The sequence below is a fragment of the Papio anubis genome, chromosome 7 (assembly GCF_008728515.1).
Source record: "Papio anubis isolate 15944 chromosome 7, Panubis1.0, whole genome shotgun sequence".
NCBI classification, from domain to species: domain Eukaryota; kingdom Metazoa; phylum Chordata; class Mammalia; order Primates; family Cercopithecidae; genus Papio; species Papio anubis.
The window spans coordinates 15620507-15639462 of NC_044982.1; the positions used below are offsets into that span (position 1 = coordinate 15620507).

At 38.4% G+C, this 18956-nt stretch overlaps 1 protein-coding gene across 6 annotated transcripts in view; it reads left to right on the top strand.

The window, feature by feature from the left end:
- The window catches only part of RPS6KA5 (ribosomal protein S6 kinase A5), a 197953-nt gene that overhangs the window by 119761 nt on the left and 59236 nt on the right, over positions 1-18956 (top strand). For 4 of the 6 annotated variants that reach the window (XM_003902160.5, XM_009212132.2, XM_017961465.3 and 1 more), the window contains exons 4-5: positions 1193-1308; positions 5586-5693. In XM_003902160.5, coding sequence (XP_003902209.1) covers positions 1193-1308; positions 5586-5693 — 224 coding nt within the window. Of the gene's footprint in view, positions 1-1192; positions 1309-5583; positions 5694-7056; positions 7130-9194; positions 9214-18956 lie in introns of those variants that run through there. The other 2 variants (XM_021941465.2, XM_021941466.2) reach the window with 2 other exon arrangements.

Sequence of the window (18956 nt, forward strand, 5' to 3'; positions counted from 1 at the left end):
TAAAACTCCTTGGTAAAATACAGAAGCCTGAGAAGGGAAATGGTTTTTGCTGACATGTGGTTTGTAAAATGCATTGCAAAACAACTAGCTATTAGAGTTCTTTAATTCTGTTGTACCTGCTTTTTGGAATTTGAAGTTAAATGGACAAAGTAAAAGAAAAATTTGTGAGTTCATGAAGAATTCCGTTCTTTTATCAAATTGTGGTAAACTCAACAAGTGAATATACTTGGGATATACGCTTTTCAGATTTTTCAGGAGAAAAGCTTTAAATTGCATTTGTGACTTTTCTAGTTGTTAATAGTTTCTCACACACAAATACTGTGTGTTAATGTATCAGTGGTTTCTGATGAAACTAATTTAAAGCTTTTTTGCAACATTTATTTGGCAAAAGTTTATTCTATAGGATTTTGAGCAGTTTCTAATATTAATTTGTATAGTTGTCACCTAAAATAATGAATGATAAATAAGTTCTGAGTTTATAAAGAAATGTCTTACTACAACCATGTGTCAACATAACTATTTTGGTTTTTTAAAAAATTAACCAGCTCCCTTATTTATCTCTTAATGTAGCCTTTTGGTCACATATTTCATTTTCCCCCTTGGGATAAACAGAGAAAATTGAAAGGAAAATAGGAATCTTCTACTTTTAGAATCTTTGATTTGACCAAGTTGTAATACTTATACTTTTGGGCTAAATAAAAGGGTGTCTATTACCTAATATAAATTTTTGGAAGTGCACGTAGACAATTCTGGAAAATAGGGAATCTGTTTACAGGTGACTGGCAATTATTACAAATGGAAGGATGGGACTTTGTGTTTTGTTTTGGTTTTGGTTATTGCGGTGGCTGATGTTTTGGTACTCCAGAGTAGGTTAAGTATGCATTATGTGGTGATGGCAGAGGTTTCTAATATGCTGTATTTGAAAAAAAATTTAAATATATGCAGATTTTAGCAATAGTTTTAATGGCAATACTCTTTGCAATCTCATATGAATATATTTAAGGTAATCGTTTTTTTGTGAAACTGTATTGCTATCTGAATCCAGAAATCTACATGAAACTATATGCTAAATTGTATAAATAGCAGTATTTTAAAATCAGTGCCTTATGATAAATCCAAAGTGATTAAAAGGAAACACTGCTTTTCATTTATGAATACAAGTTTAAGAAAGAAAAATATATTTCATTTTTAGATTATATAAATGGTGGAGAACTTTTTACTCATCTTTCTCAAAGAGAGCGTTTCACAGAGCACGAGGTGCAGATTTATGTTGGAGAGATTGTGCTTGCCCTCGAACATCTCCACAAGGTAAGACACTTGATTTTTCAAGTTTCTTTTTTGAAGTTTGTTAATTAAGGTAATAATGGAGCTAGAAGAGCTCATGTTTTTACGTGTTATTGTCTTAGTGGAGATTATGAAAGCACACTTACAGAACATTACCAATTTTCTCAATTTCATAATTCCGTTTGAAAATAATCTACTTTCCAATTGTACTTGCTATGATGGAGATTGAAAAGAACTTAAGCAGTTTTTGGCCTTTTTCCTGAAAAATCCTAATGCTTATTTGTTACAAAGTATCATTAAAATAAAAACCTTTAATTATTAAAATAACCAATAAAATGAAACCATCAGTCATAATATGTATTTCTTTCATTGTAATTTACTGCATTGCAGACTCTGCCTGTAAACCTTCAGGGTGTGTCCTGATGAGGTTGGAGAATAAGAGTTATTTCCCACTCTCGCACTCTGGCTTTCTTTTCCATTTGTTTTGTCCCTGACACCGTCCCTTGCTCCCACCCCCTTTCTCCTCCATTGTCCCCAGGCAGGATGAACTCTTACTAAAAAACTTTAAATGGAATTCATGTCTGTAACCCTATTCAAACTGTAACAATCAGTTCAAACTTTAAGAAATGTTATTGCAGATACCATTAATCTTGAGCCAAGAAATTTTGACTCCGTTTTTTGTTTTACTTAATAAGGAAATATTGTAGAAGCAGTCATTATGTAGACCAGGCTTGTGTTTTTCCTCAGAGACAGAAAGTACTCAAGTAATTTTTAAATTAGGACAATTCAGGTACATCATGAAGCCACTCTTCCTCATCATGTTGTATTCAGGTCCTACACTAGTTTAAGATAGAGATTGAAGTGCTGATTATGGAGCATAGAAAAGAAAGGAGAGAATTGAAGGAAAAAGGAAGGATGAAGGATGACATTTCTAAAGGGGCAGGCAGCAAGGTGGAGGTAACAGATGGGTGAGGCTGTGAGAATAAATGATGGTAAGATGTCAGAAAAAAAGAGATCAGGAAAAGGGCAGATCCAGCCCAGAGCAGAAACAAGACCTGCCAGGTGAAGGGAGATGGTTCAAGGGTAGGAATCTTAGGGAGACTGAATGAAAAATGTATGAGAACAAGGAGGGAAAGAAACCTTTGGCAATAGGGGATTGGGGAGCAGGGCAGCAGTACAATGGAGAGGAAGGGGAACGAGGTGCAGTCAAGTAGGCACTCAAACTGAGGTAGCAGAACAGACACTTGGACTTCTTTTGATAGAATTCTTGATACGGTAACAAGCTTTAAGATGATTTTTGTGGGATATAAGATAAGACATTTTCATACAAGAAACTATTGGACCCAGGAATACACTGCAAAGAAAGACCTTTGAAATTTATGATTTAGGACAATTAGTTTATAATATAAAAATGATGGTAGAAATCATCATAAATATGAGTAAGAAACGAAATGAATAGCTCCAGTGAGTAAGCTAGAAAGTCCAGTGTAGTGGTGCAATCTCGGCTCACTGAAGCTTCCACCTTCCCAGGCTCAGGTGATCCTCTCATGTCAACCTCCCGAGGAGCTGGGACCACAGGCGTGTGCCACCACACCCAGCTGATTTTTGTATTTTTTATAGAGATGAGGTTTTGCCATGTTGCCTAGGTTGATGTTGAACTAGACTCAAGCAATCTGCCCGCCTCAGACTCCCAAATTGTTGCATTACAGGTGTGAGCCACTGTGCTTGTCCAAAAATCCAGTTTTTAATTTATGTGAAACTTGCTCATTGTCAAACACAGAAGTAATATAACAATGAATATTGGATATAACTGTAATTGATACGGAATGAGAGTTATACAGCAAATGAAATCTCGGTTAATCTTCTCCTAATCTTACTACCCTAAAAACATACAAATAAATATAACGCAAAGCCAGCAATGTTAATCTTGATAAAGCTACTAACATTGGGTTTCACAGGAAGAGGCAAAAATGGATGTTTACTTGCGAGTGATAAGCTGACGCAGATAGTAAATTATTTGTTCCTAAAATATTTTCCAAAGAGGTTGTTTTTAAGGAAAAAGCATCTCCTGGTTGTTAGATGCATATAATGCTCCAAGTCAATGTCTCTTCAATATAAGCTCTAGACATTTTCTTTTCTGTCTTGTAGAACACTGAGACTCTTAGAGGAAAATTGCCTAGTACTTTTGTGTTTTGTTTTGTTGTGTTGTGTTGTGTTGTGTTGATACAGGGTCTCACTCCGTTGCCCAGGCTGGAGTGCAGTGGCATGATCACAGCTCACCATAGCCTCAACCTACTGGGCTGAGGTGATCCTCCCACCTCAGCCTCCTGAGTAGCTGGGACAACAGGCATGCACCACCACACCTGGCTAATTTTTGTATTTTTTGTAGAGACAGGATTTTGCCATGCTGCCCAGGCTAGTTTCAAACTCCTGAGCGCAAGTGATCCTCCCATCTTGGCTTCCCAAAGTGCTGGAATTACAGGCATGGGCCACCCGCGCTTGTCCCTTTTTGGTTCCATTTTTTAAAAAATAGAGACGTAGGGTCTAAACATAGACATAGGGTCTCGCTTGCTGGAATGCTATCATAGGTCGCTGTGGCCTCAAACACCCTGAGCTGAAGTGATCCTGCTGCCTCTGCTTCCCGAGTAGCTCTAGGACTACATGTGTGCCACCACACCCAGGTAATTTTTTTTTTTTTGAGGCGGAGTTTTGCTCTTGTTGCCCAGACTGAAGTGCAGTGGCACTATCTTGGCTCACTGCAACCTCCGCCTCCCGGGTTCAAGTGATTCTCCTGCCTCAGCCTCCCAAGTAGCTGGGATTACAGGCATGTGCCACCACGTCTGGCTAATTTTGTATTTTTAGTAGAGTCAGGGTTTCTATATGTTGGTCAGGCTGGTCTCGAACTCTCGACCTTAGGTGATCCATCCACCTTGGCCTCCCAAAATGTTGGGATTACAGGCGGGAGTCACTGCTCCCGACCCAGCTAATTTTAAAAATTTTTTGTAGAGATGGGTCTCACTGTGTTGCCCAGGCTGGTCTTGAACTCCTGGATTTAAGTGACCCTCCTGCCTCAGCCTTCCAAAATACTAGGGTTACAGGCAAGAGCCACTGTGCCTGCCCCTTCGTGTTTTTCTGTATATAATTTTGATTTCCATTTTAAGAGATTATTAAGAACTTTCTCATATTCTTAGCATTGAGGAAAGCAATGTTTCTAAGTTTAGAAACATTTAATTCAGGCTGACATAACTGAAAACATGAAACAGAATTTGTGCAGATCAAGCACCTTTTATATGAGTTTGATAGATTTATTTGTTATATAGCTGAAGTGTTTTGCTATAGAACTTACAAAGAAGTAAGTTTTATAAATGCAAAGTAAAACAGAGGGATCTATAAATGTTACTTAATTGATTTTCTTTGCTTATTTAGAACTAAAGTTTGAGCCTAGTTCAGTGGCTCACACCTGTAATCCCAGCTACTCTGGAGGCTGAGGTGGGAGGATGGCTTTAACCCAGAAGTTTGAAGTTGCAGTGAGCTAGGACCACGCCACTGCACTCCAGCCTGAGTGACAGAATGAGACCCTATCTCAAAAAAACAAAAACAAAAACAAACAAACTAAAGTTTGAGTAAAATTAACCTATAATCTTCAACCTTTATGTTTAAGAGCCTGTTAATCAGCAATTCTTTATGAATTTCCTATTTTATACATTTTCCTATTTTATACATGATGTGCTGCATAAATACCTGATAAATACATAAAAAGTGAATAACAGAGTTGTCTTTATATACCTATATATTCTGTTATATAGGTATATATATAGGTTATAGGAAGTACCTAGAAAATATCAGTCATGTATAGGTAAGTACAATGTAAACATAGGTGTTGTAGGATGAAACACAAGGAAATGACCAGGGGATCCGGTTAGTCAGGAAATTCTTCTGAAGCCATTAGGAAGTGATGGACAACAATTGGCTGCAAAGGCACCTGAAGGTTATCTAGAGTGAGAGTGAAATAGGAGGAATAGAGACTTGAAGAAGCGCACTAGTCAAGAGGGAGGCCCTAAAGAAGCTGACCCAACGAGGTAGACCCTGTGCACGAGGAGAATAAAGAAGTAGGTTGGAGACATCGAGGGAACGCAGCAGATAAAAGAATTTCCATTTGCCCTGACCAGTCACCAAGAGCCATCACAGGATCCTGAGGAGGGAAGTGCCTTTAAAAAAAGAAAAAAAAGGTAGACAAGAAAGACTGTCTTAATTCATTTTTTGTAAATTATTTTAAAATTTATATTTCTTTCTTTTTGCAGTTGGGGATTATATATCGTGACATTAAGCTTGAGAATATTCTACTTGATTCTAATGGCCATGTAGTGCTGACAGATTTTGGTCTGAGTAAGGAGTTTGTGGCTGATGAAGTGAGTATGATATTTTAATTTGAATTTAGTAATAACAGAATGTAAACAAGGATGAAAACTGTAGAATAAACATTTAGCAGAAAACTGCCATATGAATTCTGAACTTTCGTGCAGATTTGTCCATGAAAAATGTAGAGATTTTTAGTTTAAAATTAATATGGAGCCGTCCTGTTAAAATCACGGTAAACCATGATGGATATATCAGAATTTCTATTTATTTAAAAAAAAAAAAAGGCACTATGCATTTAACTTTCCCCATAAAATATATAAAATATGACTGAAAAATTAAATAACTCTTTTGGCCCTTCAGGAGAATTATGGCTTTGATAGTGACCAATAAAGAATCATAAAGCAAAGTACACACTGTTTACATTGTGATAACAAAGTAGGACATGCTATGAAGGCCCTTTGAATTTGCTTGACAAGAATGACAGATCTACTAGCCCCAATTTTTAAATAATATTGCTGGTGTTTGCTCAACATGAATTAAAATGTGGTGGCTAATGTGCAGATTTTACATTTGGAGGACTTTAATTTTCAGTATTAATTAGAATTTGTTTAATATTTCAAATGCATTTAATGACACTTAAAATTGTACATCTATTAGTTGTAATTAAATACTGTTTATATAATGGTTGTAATATAAGTTACATTTATTTCTGCACTACTAGTTATTCAAGATAACTAAGTAAATTTGAATGTCAATTTCATTTCTATCCAGGAAATTGCTGGTATAGAATATGGAATCATAGTAAAATGTTTGTAGTGAAGGACTTTGTTATTATAAAATACATCATTCTTGGATTCCAAATTAGGTATATCTATTTCTGATTGGTTTTTGGAGTATTGCTTAAGCAATCCTAGGTGAGTGAGATAAGTGCTGAAATTATAAAACTTCCAGGTCCTAATTTTTTAATCACATCTATATTCATTCAGTTTACTTATACAATGAATATTTACTGATCACCTCTACTATGCTGGGTACTGGACAATACAATAATAAGTGAAGTGGAAATGATCTCTACCTTCATGAAGCTGTAGTTATTACAGTAAATTGATCATCTTTGATACAAATATCATAGTTATAAAATAGATGAATTTTGAGGCATTTACTTCTAAATTTGATTTTTAAAACTTTTTATGCCTTTGTAAAAATTTTAGTGGCGACTTCGGCAAATTGTAGCAGATTAAATCTGTTTACTGTTGCCTCCCTAATACATCCCACACGAATAAAAGGAAAGGGATAAGATAGACATGCACTCAAAAGGGAAAAGAGAAAATAGCAACTACCTTTTAGAAGATGGATGACAGTAACATGGGAAGCCTAAAAGCAGGCTGTCTGTACTTCTGACCCCCTAAAAAGGTTCAAGAATTGGAGGCAGCAGGTATCCCTCGAAGTAGGAATGCAGGTGATGCAGGACCCAGGAGGACTGATTGTAAGTCTATGTAAGAAACAGGTAACCCCCTTGATTCTATCTCTGCCCCTGTTGACATAAGCAGCTGTGCCTTCCTCACCCTAAGGGAAGACCGAAAAGGTCTGTGCATTCAGAGATAATGGGCACAGCTAAGGATGAGGATACCATACAGAAAATGACAGGTATGGTGAAAATGGACACATTGAACTGTGCAAACTCCCTCAGCCGCTTTCTACCACTTCACTCTGAGCACAGTGGCTTCCCAAGCAGGAGTTTGGAGGAGTTTTCTCTGAGAAACCAAGAACAAAAACTCTGTAGATGTCATCAGTAGTTTTGCCACTGAACTGGCCCAGCCAGATCTCTCTGCAGAGAAGCCTAGGGCTTGGCAAGCCCACCCTGTGTCACAGAAGCATGTTTATGATGATGTCACAATTTAAAAAAATAATTTTGTAACTGTATTTCACTATAATTAATTTCCTCTATAATGCTATCTATTTTTAAATATTATTTTGAGAAGGGGTCCACAGGCTTCAACAGACTGCCCAAGGGGTAAATGTGTAAAACTCCCCCTGCATAGAGAGATTTGATTATCACTTTTATTTGCTCATTCCATTGATATTTGTTGAGGGCTTTCTATGTGCTAGATCAGCAGTCCTCAGCTTTTTTGGCACGAGGGACTGGTTTCTGGGAGACAGTTTTCCCAAAGACCAGGATGGGGGTATGGTTATGGGATGATTCAAGCACATTACATTTATCATTAGATTCTCATAAAGAATGTGCAGCCTAGATCCCTTGCATGCACACTTCACAATAAGGTTGGCACTCCTAGGAGATTCTAATGCCACCACTGATCTGACAGGAGGCAGAGCTCAGGTGGCAATGCTTGTCTGCTGCTCACCTCCTGCTGTGCGCTCTGGTTCCTAACAGGCCGCTGACCGGTACTGGTCCATGGCCTGGGGGCCCATGTGCTAGATGGTAGGCTAGGTTCTGGTAGTATACTCATGAAAAGAATCACTTAATGAATCCTCCGTTTATAGGTATGTGTGGCAGATCATTTGGCAATAGGTAGAAACAGACTTTGGCCCTGGGGAACAGCAAAATATTAGGACCCAAAAGTAAACAAACACACAAAAATCAAAGTTGACCAGAGTTGCTAGGTCTTAATACAGTAATAAGCATTAGTCAGAAATGCTGTGTGACTGAATCAGCCAGGTCACTCTTCACAGGAGAAGAGTTTTCTGCTAGTCGTGTCAGCAACCACCTTTCAAGGGGATGATGGGGATCCAGTCAAATACCATCATCTTTGAGCACTTAGTGGTTTGGGTGCAAAAATGAAATAGTACAGTTCAAGCTGAAGTAGAGGAGTAATTAATAGGTGCCCTTATTTACTGAATACAGCCTCGCTCTAGGTTATGTTAATAGTTTAACATTACTATTAAGCTGTAAGGGCTGCATATCTCTTTGATCCTTAGACTGCTTGCTCATTCTTTCGCTTAGCCCTAGAGGACATACTATCATGCTTGACTTCAAGTTTAACTCTCAGTGCTCAGGTAGGAATTTTCCTTTGCTGAGTCCTCTGAAACTTGATCATTGTCCTTTGCTCTTCTGATTCCACCCGGCACCTGTTTAGGAAGTTTCTTTATCTAGACCCTTTGTACCTTAAAAATATTCCCATGAAACCATTTCTGTTTTGATTAGCTCACATTCCTTTTTGGTTTCACATATCAGCCCCAACTGATATCAAAATATCATATTTTTTGGTACAAGGTTCTTTCTGCCCCATCCCTACTCTGCCTCCTTGGTTTCCAGGTTAAATGTGTATCTTTATAATATGGTTTGGCTGTGTCCCCACCCAAATCTCATCTTGAATTCCCATATGTTGTGGGAGGGACCTGGTGGGAGGTAATTGAATCATGGGGGCAAGTTTTTCCCATGCTATTCTTGTGGTAGTGATTAAGTCTCACGAGACCTGATGGTTTTAAAAATGGAGTTTCCCTGCAACAAGTTCTTTCTCTCTCTTTGCCTGCTGCCATCCATGTAAGACATGACTTGCTCCTTCTTGCCTTCTACCATGATTATGAGACCTCCCCCATCCACATGGAACTGTAAGTCCATTAAACCTCTTTCTTTTATAAATTGCCTAGTCTCGGATATATTTTTATCAGCAATATGAGAACAGACTAATACAGTAAATTGGTACCAGTAGAGTGGGGTGCTGCTGAAAAGATACCTGAAAATGTGGAAGCGACTTTGGAACTGGGTAACAGGCAGATGTTGGTACAGTTTGGAGGGCTCGGAAGAAGACAGGAAAATGCGGGAAAGTTTGGAACTTCCTAGAGCCTTGTTGAATGGTTTTGACCAAAATACTGATAATGATATGGACAATGAAACAGCCTGACGTGGTCTCAGATGGAGATGAGGAACTTGTTGGGAAGTGGAACGAAGGTAACTCTTGTAATGTTTTAGCAAAGAGACTGGTGGCATTTTGCTCCTGCCCTAGAGATTTGTGGAACTTTGAACTTGAGAGAGGTGATTTAGGGTATCTAAGCAGCAAAACATTCAAGAGATGACTTGGGTATTCAGTTTTAAAAGGGAAACAGAGCATAAAAGTTTGGAAAATTTGTAGCCTGACAATGCAATAGAAAAGAAAATCTTGTTTTCTGAGGAGAAATTCAAGCCAGCTGCAGAAATTTACGTAAGTAAGAAGGAGCTGGATGTTAATCACCATAACAATGGGGAAAATGGCTCCAGGGCATGCCAGAGACCTTTGCGGCAGCCCCTCCCATCATAGGCCTGGAGGTTTAGGAGGAAAGAATGGTTTTATGGGCCGGGGACAGGGCCCCTCTGCTGTGTGCAGTCTAGCGACTTGGTGCCATGCTTCCCAGCTGCTACAACCGTGACTAAAAAGAGCCAAGGTACAGCTCAGGCTGTTGCTTCAGAGGATGGAAGCCCCAGGCCTTGGCAGCTTCCATGTGATGGTGAGCCTATGGGTGCACAGAAGTCAAGAATTGAGGTTTGGGAACCTCCACCTAGATTTCAAAGGATATGTGGAAACACCTGGATGCCCAGGCAGAAGTTTGCTGCAGGAATGGAGCCCTCATGGAAAGCCTTTGCTGGGGCAGTGCAAAAGCGAAATGTGAAGTCCAACCCCCCACACAGAGTTCCTACTGGGCCACTGCCTATGGAGCTGTGAGAAGAGGGCCACCGTCCTTTAAACCTCAGTGTCAGGCCTCTGAGCCCAAGCTAAGCCATCATATCCCCAGCAACCTGCACGTATACATCCAGATGGCCTGAAGCAACTGAAGATCCACAGAAGTGAAAATAGCTTAACTGATGACATTCCACCATTGTGATTTGTTTCTGCCCCACCCTAACAGATCAGTGTACTTTGTAATTTCCCCCACCCTTAAGAAGGTTCTTTATAATCTCCCCCACCCTTAAGAAGTTTCTTTTTAATTCTCCCCACCCTTGAGAATGTACTTGGTGAGCTTCACCCCCTGCCCCCAAAACATTGCTCTTAACTTCACTGCCTATGCCAAAACCTGTGAGAACCAATGATAATCCCACTGCCCTTTGCTGACTCCTTTTTCGGACTCAGCCCACCTGCACCCAGGTGAAATAAATAGCCATGTTGCTCACACAAAGGCTGTTTGGTGATCTCTTCACACGGACACATGAAACACTCAGAATGGTAGATCCACCGACAGCTTGCCCTGTGCGCCTGGAAAAGCCACAGACACTCAACGTGGTGAAAGCAGCCAGGAGGGGGACTATACCCTGCAAAGCCACAGGGTGGAGCTGCCCAAGGCCATGGGAGCCTACCTCTTGCATCAGCGTGTCCTGGATGTGAGATATGGAGTCAAAGAAGATCATTTTGGAGCTTTAAGATTTGACTTCCCTGCTGGATTTTGGACTTGTGTGGGGCCTGTAGCCCCTTTGTTTTGGCCAATTTCTCCTGTTTGGAATGGCTGTATTTAACCAATGCCTGTACTCCTGTTGTATCTAAGAAGTAATAACTTGCTTTTGATTTTAGAGGCTTGTAGGTGGAAGGGACTTGCCTTGTCTCAGATGAGACTTTAGACTATGGACTTTTGAGTTAATGCTGAAATGAGTTAAGACTTTGGGGGACTGATGGGAAGGCATGATAGGTTTTGAAATGTGAGGACATGAGATTTGGGAGGGGCCAGGGGACGAATGATATGGTTTGGCTGTGTCCCCACCCAAATCTCATCTTGAATTCCTGCATGTTGCAGGAGGGACCTGGTGGGAGGTAATTGAATCATGGAGGCACAGTTTTCCCATGCTGTTCTCGTGATAGTGAATAAGTCTTACGAGATCTGGCCATTTTAAAAACAGGAGTTTTCTTGCACAAGTTTTCTCTCTCTTTACCTGCTGCCATCCATGTAAGATGTGACTTGCTCCTCCTTTCCTTCCACCATGATTGCAAGACCTCACCAGCCATGTGGAACTGTGAGTCTGTTAAACCTCTTTGTTTTGTGAATTGCCCAGTCTTGGATATGTCTTTATCAGCAGCATGAGAATGTACTGATACACTCTGTCTGCCTTCTCTTCTCTTTAACCTCTTCCTCTTTGACCATTTCTGTTACTGTTTAAGCATACATAGTCTTTCTGTCTTAAAATTTTAAAAATGGGGAGATGAATGGACTGATAAATAAAAAGGAAAAAATATCTCAGAATACCATATTCCCGTCTAGCTATTGTCTCATTGTTCTCCTTTGTCAGTATTTGTCTTTATTTACTCACATGTCCCTTACTGCCTTATCAATTCCAATTCTGCTTGTACCCCCTTGCCCCCCACCCCACCGCCATCTACTGAGGCTGTTCTTGCCAATGTTACCATTGACGTGCATATTAATACTTTTTAGTTACCTTACTTGACTGCCTGGTAGTATTGAAGTGGAAATCACCTCTCAGCTTGGCTCTGTGACACAACACCCACCTGACTTTCCTTGTCTCTCTCACTGCCTTTTGTAGGCTTTTCCTCTTCTACCTGAGGATTCCCTTCAGCTCAGTCCTAGGTACTCATCCCTTTTTATGCTGTACTCTTCTTACATGCTGCTTATTCCCAGCCTTCTCTTGGCCAACCTTCTCTTCTGGGCTCAAGACCCAAGTATGTGAATGTTGTATCTCCACTTGACTCTTTCACAGGCTCCTCAAACTAAACATTTTCAAAACGGAAGTAATCTTCCACCAAAATCTGCTTCTCTGTCAGTATATCACAATTTTATATTATAAATTCTGGCCTCATTTGGTCTGGGAAATATATTTAATCTTCAGGAATTTGCTTTTTATGTATGTTTGATGTTTCTGCTCATGATATTATACTTATCTCTGTATATATATAAGTAATTCAAAAAATCTTGGAGTACTTACCATTGCCAGGTATTGCACTAGACCCTAGAAATATAATGGTGAACATAACAAATTCCTTAACCTCCTAAGCCTGTATTCTAGAGATATTTGCCAAATATTCATATAATTATTTATGGGTTTTTTGTTTCTGTGTTTGTTTGTTTTTTGTTTTTTTTTTTAAGATGGGGTCTTGGTCTGTCACCCAGGGTGGCAAGATCTTGACTCACTGCAACCTCTGCCTCCTGGGGTCAAGCCATCCTTCCACCTCAGACTCCCAAGTAGCTGGGACTCCAGGCGCACGCCACTATGCCGAACTAATTTTTGTATTTTTTGTAGAGACTGGGTTTCACCATGTTGCCCAGGTTGGTCTTGAACTGATCTCAAACAATCTGCCTGCCTTGCTTATCCAAAGTGCTGGGATTACAGGCATGAGCCACCATGCCCAGCCCATGTAATTATTTATAGATAATGGTTTGCAGCCTAAATTACATACAGGTTAAAGTAAATTTATTTTAGAAACTTTAAACATATTTTATGATAATGAAAATTTGCTATTTTTACTGTTCTGTTCTCAACCAGAAAATTTGATCAGGCTCTTGAGATTCTGAAAATAACAAAACATTTCTAATGTGCAGGCTAATATATATCTTCCATAGAATTTTTTTGGTAGTACAGTTTTACAAACATTTGTTGAGTTCTAACTTCAAATCAGAGAATTTGGTAGTTATTGGATATTTGATTTTTTTTATTTATTTATTTATTTACTATTATTATTATTTTTTTTTTTGAGATGGAATCTCGCTCTGTCCCCAGGCTGGAGTGCAGTGGCCGGATCTCAGCTCACTGCAAGCTCCGCCTTCCGGGTTTACGCCATTCTCCTGCCTCAGCCTCCCGAGTAGCTGGGACCACAGGCGCCCGCCACCTCGCCCGGCTAGTTTTTTGTATTTTTTTTTTTAGTAGAGACGGGGTTTCACTGTGTTAGCCAGGATAGTCTCGATCTCCTGACCTCGTGATCCGCCCGTCTTGGCCTCCCAAAGTGCTGGGATTACAGGCTTGAGCCACCACACCCGGCCAGATATTTGATTTTAATGTTGACGACTTTAAATACAGTTAAAAAAAAGTGTTGGTAAAGTGATGATAGCTTCAAAATTATGTCTGTTCATATTTATAAGCAAATAATGTCAGAAAGGACACATTCATGTTTATGCTTAATTATGGTATATGCATTCTGTTTTTATAATTTAACGGTGAGCGTTTGAAAATTTTCAAAACAGATCATTAACATGAATCCCCAGGTAGATAAATACAACCATAAGGTTTAGTTAAGAAAAATAATGTGTTGACCGAACAGTACAGAGTATCTGTACTTAGAGGGAAAAGCCTCTGGATTTACAACTATTTTTCTCTTTTCAGAAGTAGAAAAATCTAACCTTGCTCAATTCAGATAATGTTATTTATTGATTAATTCTTTGAGCAATGTAAGAGGCATTTTAGTTAGGGGGATATTTTTCTGGTTCTCTATTTCCTAGCTTTGGGACATGAGGCAAGTCACTTAGTCGTTAACCTCTCTGAGTCTTAATTTCATCATCTGTAAAATAATATTTATCATACCTAATTTATAAGATTGTCATACAGACACAATGAATTAACGCTTGTGAAAGTACATTTTAAAGTGTAAAGCTCTATATCCGTTCTATTTGTGAGAAGTACTGTTTACATTTCAGATTACTGTGAGCAAAATTAAAATATACCTTTGAGAATTTAAAATTATTCTCTTTATTTTCTTACATGCAAGAAAGTTTTAAATTATATCTTTCTCTAATAAATGCCTAGCTAATCATGCCACTTTCAAGTTTCTGCTCTTTTAATGTATGTATCTCAAGATGTGTGGGTAAGGGTCGGGTTCCATAAAGAGCATGTTTGCATTGAGAATCAGATAACCTAACCCTAAACCAGCTTTTTAGTTACCTCTGTCTCCCTTCCTGATTGATTTGTATTGACATGTAGTCATGGTTTTTTTTATTTGCATGTGTCCTGAAAATCTATTTGGTCTCTGATAATAAGCCCTATCAGTCATTTGCCAAAATCAGTGACTCTAAGATAATTTAGTTACTTCAAGGTAAACATTGAGCTGGAGGTGTTGGGAAGATAGGAAACCTAGAAACCAAAGTGTTACCCTGTTGCCCCAGTTCTTCCTCTCCTAAAACACTGTTACACAATATTCAGATTCTAACACATTAGCTTGAGCCATTCATTAGTGAGATTTTTTTTTTCCCCCAGATATCTGAGCAGACCTTTGATTCCCCTCCAAAGGATTGGGGGTAAACAGGGATTGCCTGCCAACTGTCTGCTTCGCAGATCCCTTTATAATTATTCTTATGGCAGAAATTTTTGACTGTAGTAAAGTTTATTCATAATATGATTTTTTTAAAGGTAGATTCAATGTGAGTAACAACACAGAATAACAGGGACAACTTTTGAAATGAGATTATTTTCACAGAAACTTCCAAGTATTATATATTCCATTTGTTCAAATAATGTTAAATATGTATTTTTAAATTTACATGATGACTATATTTAGCAGTCACAGTTTATTTTTATCTATTTTCTAAGAAAGAATTAAAATTATTCAAAACTATGCTGAATGTCAGGGACTTTAAAGCCCATAAGGGAATTTAGCAAAAGATATCCTAGAATAATAAGAATGTGCATAAGTGTGAATAATAAATGTTTATATTTTCCAAATTCCTCTTTAAAATGTTATGCTATAAAACACAATAAAAATAGAAAATGATATGACTGAGTTTATGTGCCCACTATTCACATTTTCAGTTATGGAAATTTTACAATTTTTTTCCGTTGATTCCGTGAATATTGATTGAACATCTCCTGTGATCCAGGCACTGTTCTGTCTCAGTGTTGAGATCTTGTAATGAATGAGCAAAGTGGACGCAAATTCTTCCTTTACACGGGGAGGCAGACAATAACAAATAAGTATTTCTGTAGTATGTTGAATAGTGGTAAGTTGCAAGACAAGTATAGTAGGAAACAGGAATAGGGAATAGGGTGAGAAGAGGCTACACTTTGAAATCAGGTGGTCAGGAAAGGCCTCACCAAGGTGATAGTACAATAGAGACATGAAGGAAGTGAGAGTGAGCCATGTAGATATCTCAGGAAGGAGATTTCTAGGTAGAGGGATCAGCCAGTATTAAGGCCCTTTAAAATGGGATTATGGAATGAGTGAGAGTTACGGTAGTAGGAAAGGACGTGGAGGTGATCATATGGAAGAAGGATTGTACAGATCACTCAGGACATTGAAGATCATTGTAAGGACTATGGCTTCTTCTCTGCACAAAATGGGGAGCCATTGGGTAGTTTTGAGTAGAAGAGTAGCTATCTCCTATTTTGGAAGAATAATTCTGGTTGATAACTGTGATAACCTTGTAGTGGGATAAGTGTGGAAACATGAGGTCCAGATAGAAAACTGTTGCAGTAATCCCAGCAAGAGATGGAACTGGCCTAAACTGTGGAGTAGCAGATTTTAGGACTATTTTGGCATTAGATCTAATGAAATTTTTTGATGAGTTAGATGTGGGGTATGAGAATTCAGAAGAAACCTAGTGTGGCCCCAAGGTTTTTGGCCAGAACAGCTGGAAGGATGAAATTGCCATCAACTAATATGGGGTAGGCTGCTGATGGGGAGATATCTGGGGTGGGGAGAGAAGTTCAATTGGACAGGTTAAGTTTGAGAGATTTATTAGATACACAGCAGAGATGTTAAGCAGTGGGCTATATGAGTCTGGAATTTGGGAGAGAAGTCTGGTCTGGATCTATGAATTTGGAAAACAATGTGGGTTGTCTCAGAAGACAAGTGAAAAAATGTTTCAAGGATGAAACTGTGTCATATGCTATTGTTAGGTTAAATAAGATGGGGACTGAAGATTGAGCATTGACTGACTCAGAGTTCACCTTAGGAAAGAGAATACCAGTAGCCTTATTGTCATCCACCTATGCAGACAACTTGTGGTTTTCTGTTAAAAGGAATAGTGAAATTCTGTGAAGAGCATAGCAGAGGATGAAGTGAGGTCAAAAGAGGGTTTTTTTCCCTAAGATGGGAGAAATTACAGATGTCATACACTAGTTAGAATAGTCCTGAAAAGGAAGTGGGGTAGATATACTAATATCTACCACCCAAACCCTGATATCTACCTCCTATAATAATACAGCAGATAAAGTGGGAAATTGCTGGAACACTGTCCTTGAGAAGGATAACATCAGACGCATACGTGAGTTTGTGCGTGATCATGCTACTAGTGCTTAATGAGTAGCATGGTCAGTTCATGCTTAGAAACTGAGGAAAGTTGAGTTACTAGGCACACATGGTTGGAGGTTAAGTGGTATGTACTGGCAGCTTATAAAAGGTCTTCTGTTTTCTCACTGAGTGTGAGGAAGGGAATGGACACATCGAGATTTTAGGAGAAAGGAGATAATGTAAAATAACCAACTTACAATGTGGAAGAGTGAACAGATTAGGGAAATGAATGTGTTTGTGGAGTACTGTTAAGACCCACATGAGATTCCTGATCATGAATTTAAAGTGAAATTGGCTGGCCTCATGCCTATTATCCCAGCACTTTGGGAGGCTGAGGTAGGAGGATCGCTTGAGCCCAGGAACTTGAGACTAGTCTGGGCAACACAGTGAGACCTTGTTCCCATAAAAAAATAAAAAAATTAGCCGAGCATGGTAACACGTGCCTGTATTCCTAGCTACTTGGGAGGCTGAGCTGGGAGGATCGCTTGAATCTGGGAGGCGGGGAGGGTGCAGTGAGCCAAGATCCTGCCGCTGCACTCCAGCCTGGGTGACAGAATGAAACACTGTCTCAAATGAGTGAGTGAATGAATGAATGAATGAATGAATGAATGAATGAATGAAATTGGCCAACCTGATTATACGGTTTTCTCCAACAACGTGTAGCTGCACTGGTACAGATAAGAGTATGTGGTGGATTAAATTTAATTGTGTTTTAGTACCCTTACTTCATGTGTGTGTATCCATTAACAATATATATTATGTATGTTTTTTACATGTACGTATATGACATATTCTATTGCAAATTGTTTTTTATTTGACCTATTCTTGAAATTTATCCAAGTTGATAAATGGGATGTTTCATTTATTTTAACTGTTGTATAATAATCCTTTATATTAGTTATCCAGTCTATCTTTTCTCCTACTGAGGTACATTTTGGTTTCTCTATGTTTTCTCTATCACAGTGTTGCATTTTTCCCCAGATGTTATTGATTTGTTGGAATTCTTTAAGTATTATAGATACCAACCCTTTATAACTAAATGTTTTGTAAATTTCTTTTCTAAAATTTTAACTTGTTTTTAATTTTGTTTAATGATATTTTTTGCCATTTAGCATTTTAATATCCAATGTACTAATCTTTTCTTTTAAGGCTTATTTTTTTAATTAAAAAACATTTTAATTGTGGTTAAAAAAACACAAAACAAAAATTACTATCTTAACTGTTTGTAAATGTATGGTTCAGCAGCTTTAATAATGCTCATTTTGTTGTATAACAGATCTCTAGCACTTTTTCATCTTGCAAAATTGAAACTCTATACCTTTTCCCCCTTCTCCAACCCCTGGCAGCCACCATTCTACTTTCTATTTCTATGAGTTGGACTACTTACAATATCCCATGTCAGTGGAGTTGTACAGTATTTATTTTATTTTTGTGACTATTTCACTTAGCATAGTGTTCTCAAGGTTCATCCATGCTTATAGCATGTGACAAGATTTCCTTCTTTATTAAGGCTGAATAATATTCCATGGTATTTATATGCCACATTTTGTTTATTCATTTACCTGCTGATGGACATTTGGGTTGCTCCCACCCCTTGGCTATTGTGAATAATACAGTGAATGTGGTTGTGCAAATATTTCTTCAAGAGCCTGCATTCAATTCTTTTGGATATATACCCACTAGGGGGACTGCTAGATCATATGGTAATTCCACTTTTAATTTTTTGAGGAACATTCATACTATTTTCCATAGCAGCTGCACCATTTTACATTCTCACCAGCAGTGCTAAAAGGTTCCAGATTCTCCATATCTTTGCCAACACTTGCTATTTTGGTGTTTTTGTTTTTATAGTGGCTATCCTAATGAGTGTAAATTGAAATCTCATTGTTATTCTGATTTGCGTTTATCTCTAATCATTAGTTATGTTGAGCATCTTTTCATATGCTGTTAACCATTTGTGTGTTTTCTTTGGAGAAATGTCTGTTAGAGTCCTTTGCTCATTTTAAAATCAGGTTATTTGTGGGTTTTGTTGTTTTTTGGTGTTCTTTATATATTCTAGATGTTAACTCCTTATCAGATACATGATTTGCAAATATTTTCTCCCATTCTGCAGGTTGCCTTTCATTCTGTTTCCTTTGATTTTCAGAAGTTTTTAAGTTTGAT